Below are 13,230 nucleotides of genomic sequence, written 5' to 3' on the forward strand. Positions count from 1 at the left end.
AGTCCTGAAAATAGAGCTTAAATGTAACAGGTGACATTTGATTAAACTGCATCAGGCCAAGTATTGAACACTGAAACACGGTATGGCAGGGGAAAATTCATAAAGGTACCTCTTTTTCTGGGCTTGCTTATGGAGATTTTAGTAACAATCATATTGAAAGCAAAATGAGATGATACAAGTCAACTTACTTAGGAACCTTAGTACTATTTTTCTCAGAAACACTGGCCCTTTAAAGTCAATAGTGGTAGCTGGAACCTCAGCTAAAGCTTTTGTAGTCAAAAAATGCTATCAAGAAAGTGAAATAATTGTATGAGACTAAGTAACCTAACGGATAAGCCAGATATTGCTTGTGCTTTTTGACACTTCATGTGAGTTGTGAATTCTGCCTGTGAACCTAAATAAATTATTTTGACAGCTTCTCCTTAATCATTGATACATGGAGGCTTCCATAACAAAAACTGTCACATACATTTTAGCACAATTTGACACAAAGGGAAGGTCACACCAAAGACCTTAATTGCATCTTGTGCTCAGACAGGGTCACAAAACTGTGTGATTTCTGTTTTGTCTTTCAGCATTGTATTTGTTGCCTTGGGAAAACAACTCACTCCATAAAAGTAGTGCACATTAACACTCCAGAAATCTATTTTGTGCAATCCTAGAATGGTTGGGGTTGGAAGGGACACTAAAAACCATCTAGTTCCAAGCCCTTGTTTTGGGCAAGGATGCCTTCCACTAGACCATGTTGCTCAAAGTCCCTTTCAGTTGGGTCTTGAATCCTGTCAGGGATGGGGCATCCACAGCTTCTCTGGGCAGCCTCTTCCAGTGTTTCACCACCCTCATAGAAAAGAATTTTTAATGTCCAGTCTAAACCTTCCCTCATTCCCCCTTGTCCTGTCACTAGATAACCTTGTCAAAAATCCCTGCAGCTTCCTTGTAGGCCACCTTCAGGCAATCAGTAATCTTTTGACTTTTGCTGAAAACTGTAGTGTTCATATTCCACATTCCATATTTTTGTTCAAAAATAATGGCTAGGTCCTGAAAAAAAATTGTATGACTTATAGATATCACAGGATTTTAATGAGACATTGTTGAGGGTTTGGGAACTCTGTTGTAATTTCTTTTAAGAAACTAGAAAGGGAGATTTGGAAGCGTATTTCAAAAACAGGGTCATGGATTTTAGTTACAATGCCAAAAATGAATTTGTGCCGAGTATGAGGGTGAACCAATTATTGCAATCACTATTTCAACTTTTGCATGTTTCTTTTGAAAGTGTTGATATGATAATCAGGTTCACAGAACTCTGGTTTATCACTCTTCTTTTCCAGTGAAATACTGCTTTGCTGTGTCCCTTTCTCAATATCCCTGATTTAGCAGTCTCTTTATTTCCCTGAACAAAGACAATCACTGAATGATGCTGTTATGCCACTGAGAAAGACCCTATAAGCCATAGCAATAGTAGGAAAAGTAATTAGACGAAGTTGATCCTTTAATTATTTTATGGTGCTCAATATTTTTTCATGTAAACACTTTATTCATAAGTAAAAATACACATACACATTAAGTTAAAAATGTTGTGGCAAAGACAAGATTCATAGAGGAAGATAAAATTGCAAAGATTAGGTATTCTGTATTTCCTTGTTTTGTGGCAGTGGTTCTTGGGAAGAGCCTGCATTATGGGAAGGCTGAGCAGACTCATCAAAGTCCTGCCTGCTGTGATATCTGTTGGGTTTGTATAGGAAAAAAAATATAAGAATTACCTTGGCTCAACTTTTGTGAATAACTTGTGATGTTTACAGAATAATCTTGAATTGAAATCCATAGTAAATCAGCACTGGGCAGGGTAGTTCAGAGATGAGTATGTACACAAAGTGGAGACAGGGAACAGTGTGGGCATGGGAAAAATCTCTTCTAAAGAAGGTCAGACTTCTTTCCCAAAGTGAAAGAATCACAGCTACAGGCATCACTTGCTGGCTGTGTTCCTTGAGCATTGCATTCAAAGGCTGTTACATAAAGCTTGCATTCTAATTCTAGTTCTTTTCTTAATTTTTGGCCTGCACACCACTTCATCTCCTTTTATCCAAACATAATTTTTTGTAACAGAATGCATCAAAGGAAGCTTTGTTTTGGAAAGTATTTTTCAGGTTCTTTTGCTGAAGAAGTTTTATTTTGGCTGTATGAACTACTGCTTGATTCAGAAATGCAATGTTGCACCACAGACTTGAGTGTTCATCTACTTGGGAAACACTGTGCAGCCAATTTGCCCATCAGTGGTTTACTTCTCCCATTATTGTATTTACTTGTGGAAAGCTTTGACAAATAATAATGAAAAGCACTTCAAAGCTTTGAAAAAATCCTATATAAATGTGAAAAACTGGGCCTGTTTCTTATGATCTGGGGTTGTATAGGTACCTGCACATTCATATTTCTCACAAAAAAATAATGTCTGCTCACTATTTTATTAATCATTCAATTGATGTATTAATTTCAGTATGTGCTTTTATTGTCATCATCACCCAATAATTAATTTCTCTAGTTTTCTTCTCTTCATCATCTTTTGAAGGTTTTTACTGTTTATCTGAACAGGTGGCAAAGCAATTTCAATAAATTGAAATAATTATCTGGCCTCAATTAGCAACCAAGGCATGTTTCTGAGATGAATAAGAGCAATTAGTGATTAGCAACGTTGTTGACAGCTGTCACATACTGAAATATGAAACAGCATTAGCTTACATTGCATTACAGGATAGTTGTCAAGTAGTGAGAATTTATTGTATTATCTTATGTATAGTGTGATGAAATATTGATGAAAAAATGTCACATTTCATGTCAATGGAAGTATTGTTCTGCAAAGATAAGCTATGGGTATGTTCACCATGGCTAGACTTGTGGAGAATGCTGTTGATTAAATCAGAAAACCTTATGGGAATAAATGTAATTTCACAAATTGCTGCTAGATAAAAGGGTGAGATGAGTCTGTACTTGTTACATTGTGGAAATAAAGCCAGACAGTGGTAATAGAGAATTCAACATCTTAATAATTTTATTATTGTATTTAGAAACTGTAGTTTTTGTTTGAGGCTTTTCCTTGAAAATGATGGAACTGTAGGCACTAGATCCGACAAAGGGGTAGTTTCACAACGGCATTAATTTTAAAATATGAATAATAAGTACATGTTTGCTTGTTTATTGTAAATACCAAGCACTGTCATACTGAATTTTAGCCACGAGAGGGAGCAAAGTGCCAGCAGGGAGGAAGGTAAAATCCTAATTCCTTCTTTCTTCTCAGCCTGCAAAACATGACTTGTTACTGTTGAATTGCAGTTTAACGGCATTTGGAGGCCGTGGAAAAAACCTTCTTGTTTTATCCTTCTTGTAAATATTTTTGAGCACTTTTTCCTTGCTATAATTCATCACTTCACACTTTTGCCTTGCTAGAATGTATGTGATAAAACAGATTTATTATTATTCATTCTTTGTGCTTTTCTGAGGAAAAGTGTGGAAAGGGGGAAAAATGTAAGGGAATTTTTGTAACAATTTTTCCCAATTTTAAAATTGCTCATTATAAGGTTCATAACCACTTATTCTTGATTGTTTAAAACCATATATATTTGTTTCTAAGAGTTCCTTGCTTAATACTTTTGTGGGACTTTTGTGGGACGTGAGAATCCAAGAGAAAGAGATTACTTTTTTCTCTATAGAAACAGGATGGAAATTATTTGGGTTTCATTTAGTTGTGTATTTAAAGTTGTTTTTGGGGATAAAGTAATTTTTTAAAAAAAGAAAAGGCTGAAAAAGCTGATCTATTATAGATACTTTAAAAGTAATAATTTAAACACTTCCTGTGTATTTATTTAACAGATGCAGGAAATAAAGAAACCTCAGATCTTTTGATTTTTGCTATGTTTTCATGGCTTCTTTTAAATACAAATATTTGAAAGTGAGCTGAAGAGAGGATTGTGATCTTAAAAATATGGGTGCAGAGCTGATGTAGATTAAAAGCAGTCGGTACAGAAGGTACATTTGTACAGAAGGTACAGGAGGTACATTTTCTATGGTATTTTTTAAAAATAAGCATGTTTACTCCCTGGGTATGAATTTCAGAAAAAAAATGAGAAAGGGGATAAATTTTTTGTTGGTGTCTCAAACTTTCTATATGTCCTATGAAATACAGTTCCATGTTTTTGTAATTTCTTTTGTGAACTGTTTACTATGCTGTGGTTTAATAGATAGTAAGATCTGGGAAGCCACGAAGTGCATGTGGAAATGTGAAATCATTGCTGCTTTGCAGAGCAAATCAGCCATGAGCCACTAGGTGTCTCTAAATGTAAAATAAAAGCAGTAAAGAAGGCAGCCAAGGCTGTGTAAGGACACATGGAACAGCAATGAAAGAGACTGGAAAACATTTCCTTTCATAGGGAACAAAGTGACAATCAGTTACTGAGCACAAATGTTTGATTTGGCTTTTGATGAGCCAAGATTCTTTTGAAATTTATTCCTTAATACAAGTACAGTTTAATTTTTGTGTGACAGCAAGCAATTTTACATAAATCATACCAACAAGTACCAATGCTAACAACAAAATTAAAACTTTAAGAAATCTTGGTTAACTTAAAATAGATTGTAAAAAAAGCAAACACCTATTTTTACAAGATTTATATTTCCTTGCATTTCTTAGTGTCCCTTTTTCTGAGCTGTTTTGCTGCACAAAGGGGTCAGTGCTTTCTGGGCCATGTGAGGTCAGTGGCCCAGATGACTGCACCACTGAAGAGACAAGAGGTTGCAGTGGGGGCAGAACTGTACCCAAATTTAAGGACCATAATCACATTCTGTATGAGTATGTGATCCTCTGCCCAGTTAGTGTAGTGCTACAATGACTGATTTGTACATACTCAGACTCTGTTTAAGCAAAATATCAAAAATGTTTATCTTTTCAATGTGTTCTTGATTAGAAGATGCAAAATCACTGTACTGATGCTAATTCAATCACTATTTTCACAAGACAGGTAAGTAGGAGTTTTCTGAGTCTTTTTGACTCAGAAGTCAAGAAAGGAGAGATGTGAGGTGCCATGCAAAATTTGTACACAAAACCCCTAAGGTTAATAAATGAATAATCTATTTCTAAAGTTTAGAATCAAAATTAAAAAAAAAAAAAATTTATGTTCTTTTCAATGACTCTAAGTATTCAATCATGGAAAATTTTGAATTTATTGCACTTCTTTTTCGTTTGAATACCACCTTTCTGTAGTACAATAACAAACCTGTGAGATAAGCCTGGTTTTAGTCTAACAGTCTACTAGCTCCTGAGACTGTCACAAATTTGACAGGTGGTATATGAATCTATGACAAGTTCTTGTATTTTTGTTTGTGTTAAAACTATAGGATTTTTTATTGGTGTGGCTTGACTTCACTACAGTTTTGGAGATTAATAACAGATACTTCAATAAAATTTATATTCTTGATGTTTAATAACACATAGCATTTTGAAGGAGGGCCTTTCATTTGTTTCCTCTTGGAAAAGGGTCAATGGAATGCTTTGAACTCATTTATCAAGGTGATTCTTGTGAAGCCCAGAATACATCACTGATTATCTCTAACCATAGTCATGCCTATCTTTTTGGAGGCAAGGACAAAACTGATCTAATTTGTAGTTCCTATCTTCAATATTGTTCAGTGGTATTTCAGGGTCAGAAATCAACTGATTGATTTTCTGCTTAGTCTGTCACTTTGATGATGTATCTCTTGATAGCATATTTTGTTACAGAGTTCATTATTTCTATCTTTTATCACTTATGGAGTCTACTGAAAATTATAGTATACACCTGGGAATGCAGAATCTATATTTCTGAAAAGTAGAAATTAGCTGTCCAGGAAAAGTGATTTTTTTATTCTTGCTTTGTTGGTTGAATTCCTATTCATGTGTTTCAGGTTTCATGTTGTAAGGATCACATAATGATAATACAGCGATTTATTTTTTAATTTGATCAGAAGAGCATGTCATTTTTTCCTCCTACTAGACAAAAATTTTCTCCCACTAGTTCTCATTTTAAGCCAATGACTGATTTCAAAGGAAATGCAAAAAGCCACTTCATGACCTACTCCTCTCAAGTGACTGGCATATTTCTTCATGGGCAAGTGTTAAGGAGGTTCTGATCAATGTTGATCAGCTTAAAAATTCACTTTCTGTATTAATTTGCAAAGGAGCAAATTTGCTTTCTCTTTAAGGGAAGAATTTCAGAAAAAAAGGGAGTTAAATTTTGGTGTTCCAAAGCCATAATTTCTTTAAAACCAAATATGGGTCAGCATAAAATTAGCCAAGAGAAAACAGCTTCATGACAGTCTTAGACAAAAATGTAGGGGATGCAAGGAGACTGTTCCTACACTCTGTATTTGTAATAACAATTGAAATTTGGATTTATTTTTCTCACCAGGTTAAAAAAAAAAATCTCTTCTATAACTGACATATCTTTTAACAATAGTAACCTATGTTTTCATTTTTCTGTGAAAGCTGGGAGGTTGCCTTCCACATTCCTTTGCAATTAGTATTCAAATGTCCTCCGTTTTCCTTTTGCAAAGTCGTTTATTAGAATCTATGAGTTCATGACCTTAGTTATTACATTACAAGTATCCTGTAGAAGAGGAACTTCCTGAAAAGAACAATATATAGTTTTAATGCCAAATAGGTGAATCATCAGAGTGAAATCTCCTTGCTTTTGATGAGTTCACTGAAAGATTCTTTTTTTCAAATTTCTTTCTACATTCTTGATTCTGCATACAGATTTATGATGTTGGGATCTTTTAACTGAAATCATATAGGAAAACATATAACTGAAAACATATAGGACTGAAGTGTTATATTAGGCATTAAATAATAATGTAATATTGAAAGGGGAAAACCCTGGGGAAGGCATGGCTGAGTAATGGGGTAAGTACTTGAGGTACTGAAGCATGGATTTTGTCCTGCAGCTTCTATTCCTATGCCCTTTAGCCAAACACCATCTTGATAGCTTGTTCCAGCTCAGTGCTCTTCACTATTCTTTTGTTAAATATAATAAATGCTTTTTCCAAATGAAAGAGCATTTGTGCGTGCTCTTTTCCCAATCCACAGTGACCTTCTGCCTATGCTCAGGTACTCTCTTCTTGTTTCTTACCATAAAATCATAGCATCTTTCCAAATGTTTATGTAAAAAACAATCATGGCATGACAGGAAAGTAAAAGAACAACAATGGCCACGGTGGCAGCTTCAATGCATGGATTCAAGGAAAAAATCTGCATTTCATATAACAGGCCCTGATGTCTGTGAATGGGCATGGAAGAAAAGAAGAGCCAAGTTTGTGCAGTTCCAGATGGACACAGAGATGCAGCTGTGTAAGCTTGATTCATGCTAAGGCTTACTGTGAACTCTACTTACTAAACCTTACTAAGCAGAGATTAGGCCTTTGTTCCAAGTAAATATTTTTTTTCATGTGATCCAAATGCACCCTTGGGATCAGTGTCTCATCCTGTGTGTACCAGACTATCTTTGTTAACTTCACTAGGACTCCATTGTTTGCATAAGGTGGAAACCTGTCTCTAAGACTATCAATCTGCTGTGGGAGGCTTGTTCAGAGCAGAACTCAGAAGAGAGATATGCAAACATATTAATCTAAAACACAAAACCAAAATGTAGTAGTTTAACAACTTCACATTATGGCATTGTAGCACGACCCTGAAACAACATAAGTACTTCTTATGATTTCTGTAGAGGGGAGAAAATTACACCCATTATGTATAGGACTAGCACAAGGAAGGAAACTCTATTATCTAGTCCAACATCCCTTCTTAAAGCAGGGTCAGCAAGAACAGGTTGCTCAGAATTGGGTTCATTCATATTTGGGGTATCTCCAAAGGCAAAAACCTCCACATCCTTTCTGGACAACCTATTTTAGTGTTAAACTCCTCCCATAGTAAAAAATAAAGAAGAATCTTCTGTTTCTGTGAATTTCAGTTTGTGCCCTGGCCTGTTCATGTGTTATTAGATAACAATCAGAGGAGTCAGTCTTGTTTACACCTCTCACCAGGTTTTTATAAACATTGATTAAACCCACCCTGCCTCCCCAGGCTTTCTCATAGCCCAGCTTAACAATCTCAGCTCTCACCTGTATTTTGAGATGGGGTTCTTCCAGACTCAGTTTCTTCAAACAGCAGCCACTCCTGAGCTCCCCTCTGCTCCAAGGATACTCCCATACCCGAATTCAAGATCTCAGCCTTTAATTATAATATGATGGAGACTCAAAAAAATGCAAAGTAAGATATTCTGTGTCTGTGTAAATATGCCTACTGTTAATTACAATTAGAAACAAACAAAAAAAATTGCAATATAATCTGAACAAGTAGTCATAAACACCATGGTTTTTGTAATAATTTCAGTGTTGTTGAGTATAATAATTTGAATATTGTAAAATATTTTAGCATTTTATGAGAATGTTTCTTAAATTAAGTGCTGCAACAGAATTAGAAATTCACAAAGTAAAATAAAATTCAATTTTTTGTGCAATATTTATTTATGCTATATTATAAAACAACTTATGCTTAGCTATGCTTTGCATAAGTGTTCTCTCTTGCTCTACAGTAAAAGCAAAAAGCCTTAAACTTTCTGTATTCCAAACTGGTTGCTTTGCAAATATCAAAATCAAAGCCTAAGAGCTCCAAAAGTATGTTCTTCATAAAAATACTTGCAGTGAGTTTGTAACTTCTGGAAAAGATGTCATTCGGAAATGTGTTTAGACTAGAGACAGCTGCATTCAGCAGATAGAAGCTGAGGAAACGAGGGTAAGGAAACAGTTGTAATATTTCTCCTTTCCTCTCCAATGTCTATGTGTGAAGAGGGAGAAGCAATTTGTCATCTCTGCTCCATCAGTTGATTGGCTTCCCTCCATGAGAGCCATGGGAGGAGCATGCTGCAAAAGTGAAACACACATGCAGTGAGGGAGCAGCAGCAGCAGAGGAATTTAATTCAAGCCAAACTGTTTATTTTCCTTTTGTATAAAAACCCCCTGAATTTCCATGTGTGGTCTTTAAAATATTTTTCTGCTGGAATGGAACTTCTCTCTGTAAAAGGTAGGTTTTTCTTATCGAGCTCCTTCATCCTTGTGACAAGTATTTAGTACCCAGCTATAAGAACTTCAGAGCAGGGCTGTGCATTGCTCATTTGTGTTGATGAGAATATTCCTTGCAGTACTTCCTTCAAGGGAAGTATGTCAATTGTACCCTCTCATAGTGCAGTTGAATTGCTGCTGTGTGTGACCACTGTTTGTGGCTTAGGCCCTTCAGCATTTTTGTTGAAAGTGAAAGTTTCCTGGTCATGAGACATGATGGAATTATTCAGGCTGACAGACATTCTGCAAATGTGGTCCAGTTCCATAGAATTCTTAGGCATATTTAGGGGGAGATGAAAGCAAGAATAAGTAATAGGAAGTTACAGGAGCTTAAGCAAATGGAAAGGATATTGAAAAACATTGGAAATCTCTTTGGAGCCTTTCCATTGTATAGTTGTGGATTCATAATTTTGTTTTATTGGCAATTACTAGGTCCTAAGTATAGCAGTAAAGTGTATGGTGTATACATGAACACATTCATGGAGCAGGCTTAATAATTGTAGGACTGCAGTGATGTTTTGTTCAAATTAAACTGAACTGTGGAACATGTATTGACATGGCAGGGAAGTTGAAAGAATATTTAATACTGTTTAAAAGTCTAAATTTATTGAATTTTATTAGTCAGACCCTTGATACAAAATTATGACCAGGTTAAATTTTCATAGCTATGACTACCTGAATCATGATTCTGTTAGCTTCAGAGCATTTTTTGTTAATAAAAGAGATACCATAGTGTGGAACTTTCGGTGGTTGAGCAAAACCAGCATTTGAAATGTTCACTTTTTATTTGGCAAGGTGTTTCTTCAAGTATTCTAACAGGAAAAATAAGTACACTGTAGTGAAGGATTTGTTGTAAAATGATAGAAGTTATTTTAAATTATATACAGTCAGTCAGTCTTCTGGGACTATTATTGGGAAGAATTTACAACTGGCACTATGAGGTGATGAATGATAAGTATCATACCCTTCCTGGACACCTGACCTCCATTCTGCTCCCTGTATTTATTAAGTTCCCATAAAGTACAAAGACTTTTCACATGTTTTCTTTCCCAAACAATTCCAAACAATCATATTATCTTCCCATACTGTTACTTCCCATACTTTTTAAAGATTATTTGTTTTCATTTTTGGTTGAGTTTTTTTAATACCACATAAATCCCTTAGATTTTATTTTTCATAAAACTTATTGGAAAGCAGTGCTAAGGTATTATCTGAAACTAATAATATGGTTTGTTTGTTTTAATACAGTGAAAAAAGGGAGGTTGGATGAAACAACTGGTAAGTCTGATTTCCCCTTCAGTTTCTGCTGTACATTTTTCTTTCTCAGGCATGGGTTCTGCATCACAATGAAGAATCATTTAAGTCTGGAACTACTTAGACATGTCAGATCAACAGTACAGTACAAAATAAATGTAAAGAATTGTGCATATATTTTAAAGATTGAATTATCAACCAATATTATGAGCTGAGACAATTTGTAACTGTAAGTTATGAAATGTTATTGTCTCATAAACTAGTGATATTTAAAATATATTTCCACTAAAGCAAATTTTTACATAATTCGATGACCTAAATGTGTCATTGGTTAATAGATGGAGTTTTTTAAAATAATGAGATACAGTACTTTAGCTTAGCAAGGGTAGGGAGGAGATGGTGTCTAAATTTTCCCAGTGTGAAAATACAGACAGAGGACTGATGGACAGTTATAGCAACCACATGTAAACCCTAGGCAATAAATATGAGCAAAACCAAGCTGCTCAGGTCTACAAAAGTCTGTCTCCAGGACCAAGATTTAGGTGGAAAAGAAAGTCCAAACAGCCAGAGGTTTTTCACACACAGGTAGACTGTAAATCTAAGGCCTTCAAGATGTTTGGATTTACTACTTCTCAGGAAAAGCTGATACACAACTTAATCAGCACAGCAAAAATTGCCAGCGAATGTCTGGCTAATAGATGTAAGCAAATTCAAATGGTTTCAAGTTATCTGGATTAAAGAAAAGTTGCTGGGATGGATACAGGTTCTAATAGGCCAGTAATTATGTGTGCAAAGTATAGACTGAAAAGTTTTTTCTCTTTCATGGAAGTCCTAGTGAAATCAGAAAAATGGTAAATTTTGTTATTACTCAAGAGCTGATAATTTACAGTGCATGATTATCAAAATAATTTGATAAAATATAAGTAACTCTAATTTTCCTTTAAATGCTGTTGAAGTCTTGTTAATGTCATAAGTGATGCAATAAAGTTTGAGTGGTATGTTCTCTGATAATTAATCATTTTTCCTTGGGCAGAGCAATTCTGTAGATGGTGAATTAGAGCAGTCTTGAAATGCCCATGTTTCTCAAAACTCTCTGATTCTCTTGTAGTTTATTTTCTACTTTGTGTAAGCTGCTCTGATCTGGTTTGGGTTGAAAGTTGAAGATATGAGCAGGTGGATATCCTGCCTTTTTTCTTTTCACAAAAGTTGTATTACTTGCTTCCAGTTTTTGACAGGTAAAGAGTTGGAAGCTGCAATAATGACTTTGTGGAAACAAAACTTCTTATCGTTTAGCAAAATTGACAGCTCCTTTCCACTTCCAGGGTATTGTAATAATATTCACCCTTTACAGGATTATTCTTCAAGAAGATTACATATTCAGTTATTTAAGAGGTAGTGTATCTACATTTTCTTATTTGACACAGCTATGACATTTTAAAGAGGGTGAATTAGTCAAAAAGCACTGAAGGGTAAGATTTAGATCCAGAGAAGAGCAAAAGAGGCCAAGGAACTACTGGAAAAGTAGCTATTTTAAAAAGCAGATAAGTCCAAGATATGGTTTATTTTTCATGCTAGAAAAGGAGCTGCAGAAGGATACTATGTGATCAGGTTTGATCATCTGGTGTGGCACCAGTAACATGAAACTTTCAAATGGGGAAAAATTAGAGCCAAATATGAAATAATACAACAATGAAAGAGACTACCATTAAAATTGTGGGTTTAACTTTCTATGTTGTGATTTATGGCTTCAATTAAAGAAGATACCTTTTAGTTATGAGGAAGTTTGGTATTGTAGTTTTAATTTACATGGGTGCTCTAAACGGCCGAAGTTAAATTATAAGTTGCATTATAGGTTGCTGTTTTTCAGGCAAGCAATTTAGAGTTTTTTTAAAAAAATTCTCAAACTTTGAGTGGCAAGTTTTCCCATCTATAAAAAGTTTTGTAACTGCAAAAGATTTTGCAAATTTTTTGTTTTGTTTGCTTCAGTTACACAGAATGGAGGTGTGTGAACTGTGCCTTGTTGATGCCATTTCTCACAAATAAAGTCACCAGACCTCTAAATTCATATTGACTTTGTCATATTTTTTCAGTATAAAAACAAAGCTATGTTTGAGAAGACTGGTGCACTGAGTTATAGAAAATAAATAGATAACATTAGCCACTGTTGACTTTTTGAATTTAAAATAATTTCCGTTACATGATACCTTTAGTCGGTCAAATATTATAATCGTCCTAATCAATAAGATTTACATCCAGGATGTACACAGCCAACACTTCTTCACACCTTTTGTTAAGCACAGTGTAATTTGATACAACCTGTTCAGTGATCTGTTGTAGACAGTGACAGCTTCCCTGCAGCTCTGAGTGTTTGATTGACCTGTGGTAACACAGACAGTTCAAAAATTGTTCTTGGCTCTGTCTTGTACATATATATTTTAGCAGCGGTCGTATTAAAAAAATAAGTATTTTTTTCAGTCATGTGTCCATGTTGATCTCTGCCTAGGATGCTGAAGGGTAGTGAAGAATGTGTTACATGCACACAAACTAAAAAACTATGTTCATTGAAATGATAGAATGTGCCTTTGCAGCCCTAGATTCCTGTGTCAGGCCCTACAGGATAGAACTTTCCCTCTGTTCTTTTGCTTTTTTTTTCTGTCAGTGATATTTTCAAGCCCTTTGCAATTTAAAAAACTTTATTCTTTTTTACCTATTAGGTCTGGTTTTATGAATAATCATACTGTGCCTTTCCAGAGGCATTTATAAAAATCTGTGAGTTCTTTTGGGACTGCATCTGAAACACATTTTGCTGCTGCAACTATGTGCAGAACTTGATCCATG

The 13,230-nt window shown here is 35.0% G+C and overlaps 1 protein-coding gene across 1 annotated transcript in view; it reads left to right on the forward strand.

The window, feature by feature from the left end:
- Positions 1 to 8,992: 8,992 nt before the first annotated feature.
- The window catches only part of LOC306807786 (protein unc-13 homolog A-like), a 38,046-nt gene continuing 33,808 nt past the window's right edge, over positions 8,993 to 13,230 (forward strand). Inside the window, exons 1-2 of the mRNA XM_079317708.1 lie at positions 8,993 to 9,100; positions 10,387 to 10,416. Coding sequence (XP_079173834.1) covers positions 9,079 to 9,100; positions 10,387 to 10,416 — 52 coding nt within the window. The 5' untranslated portion in view covers positions 8,993 to 9,078. The remainder of the gene's footprint in view (positions 9,101 to 10,386; positions 10,417 to 13,230) is intronic.

The sequence above is a fragment of the Erithacus rubecula genome (assembly GCF_903797595.1).
Source record: "Erithacus rubecula genome assembly, chromosome: 14".
Taxonomy (NCBI): Eukaryota; Metazoa; Chordata; class Aves; order Passeriformes; family Muscicapidae; genus Erithacus; species Erithacus rubecula.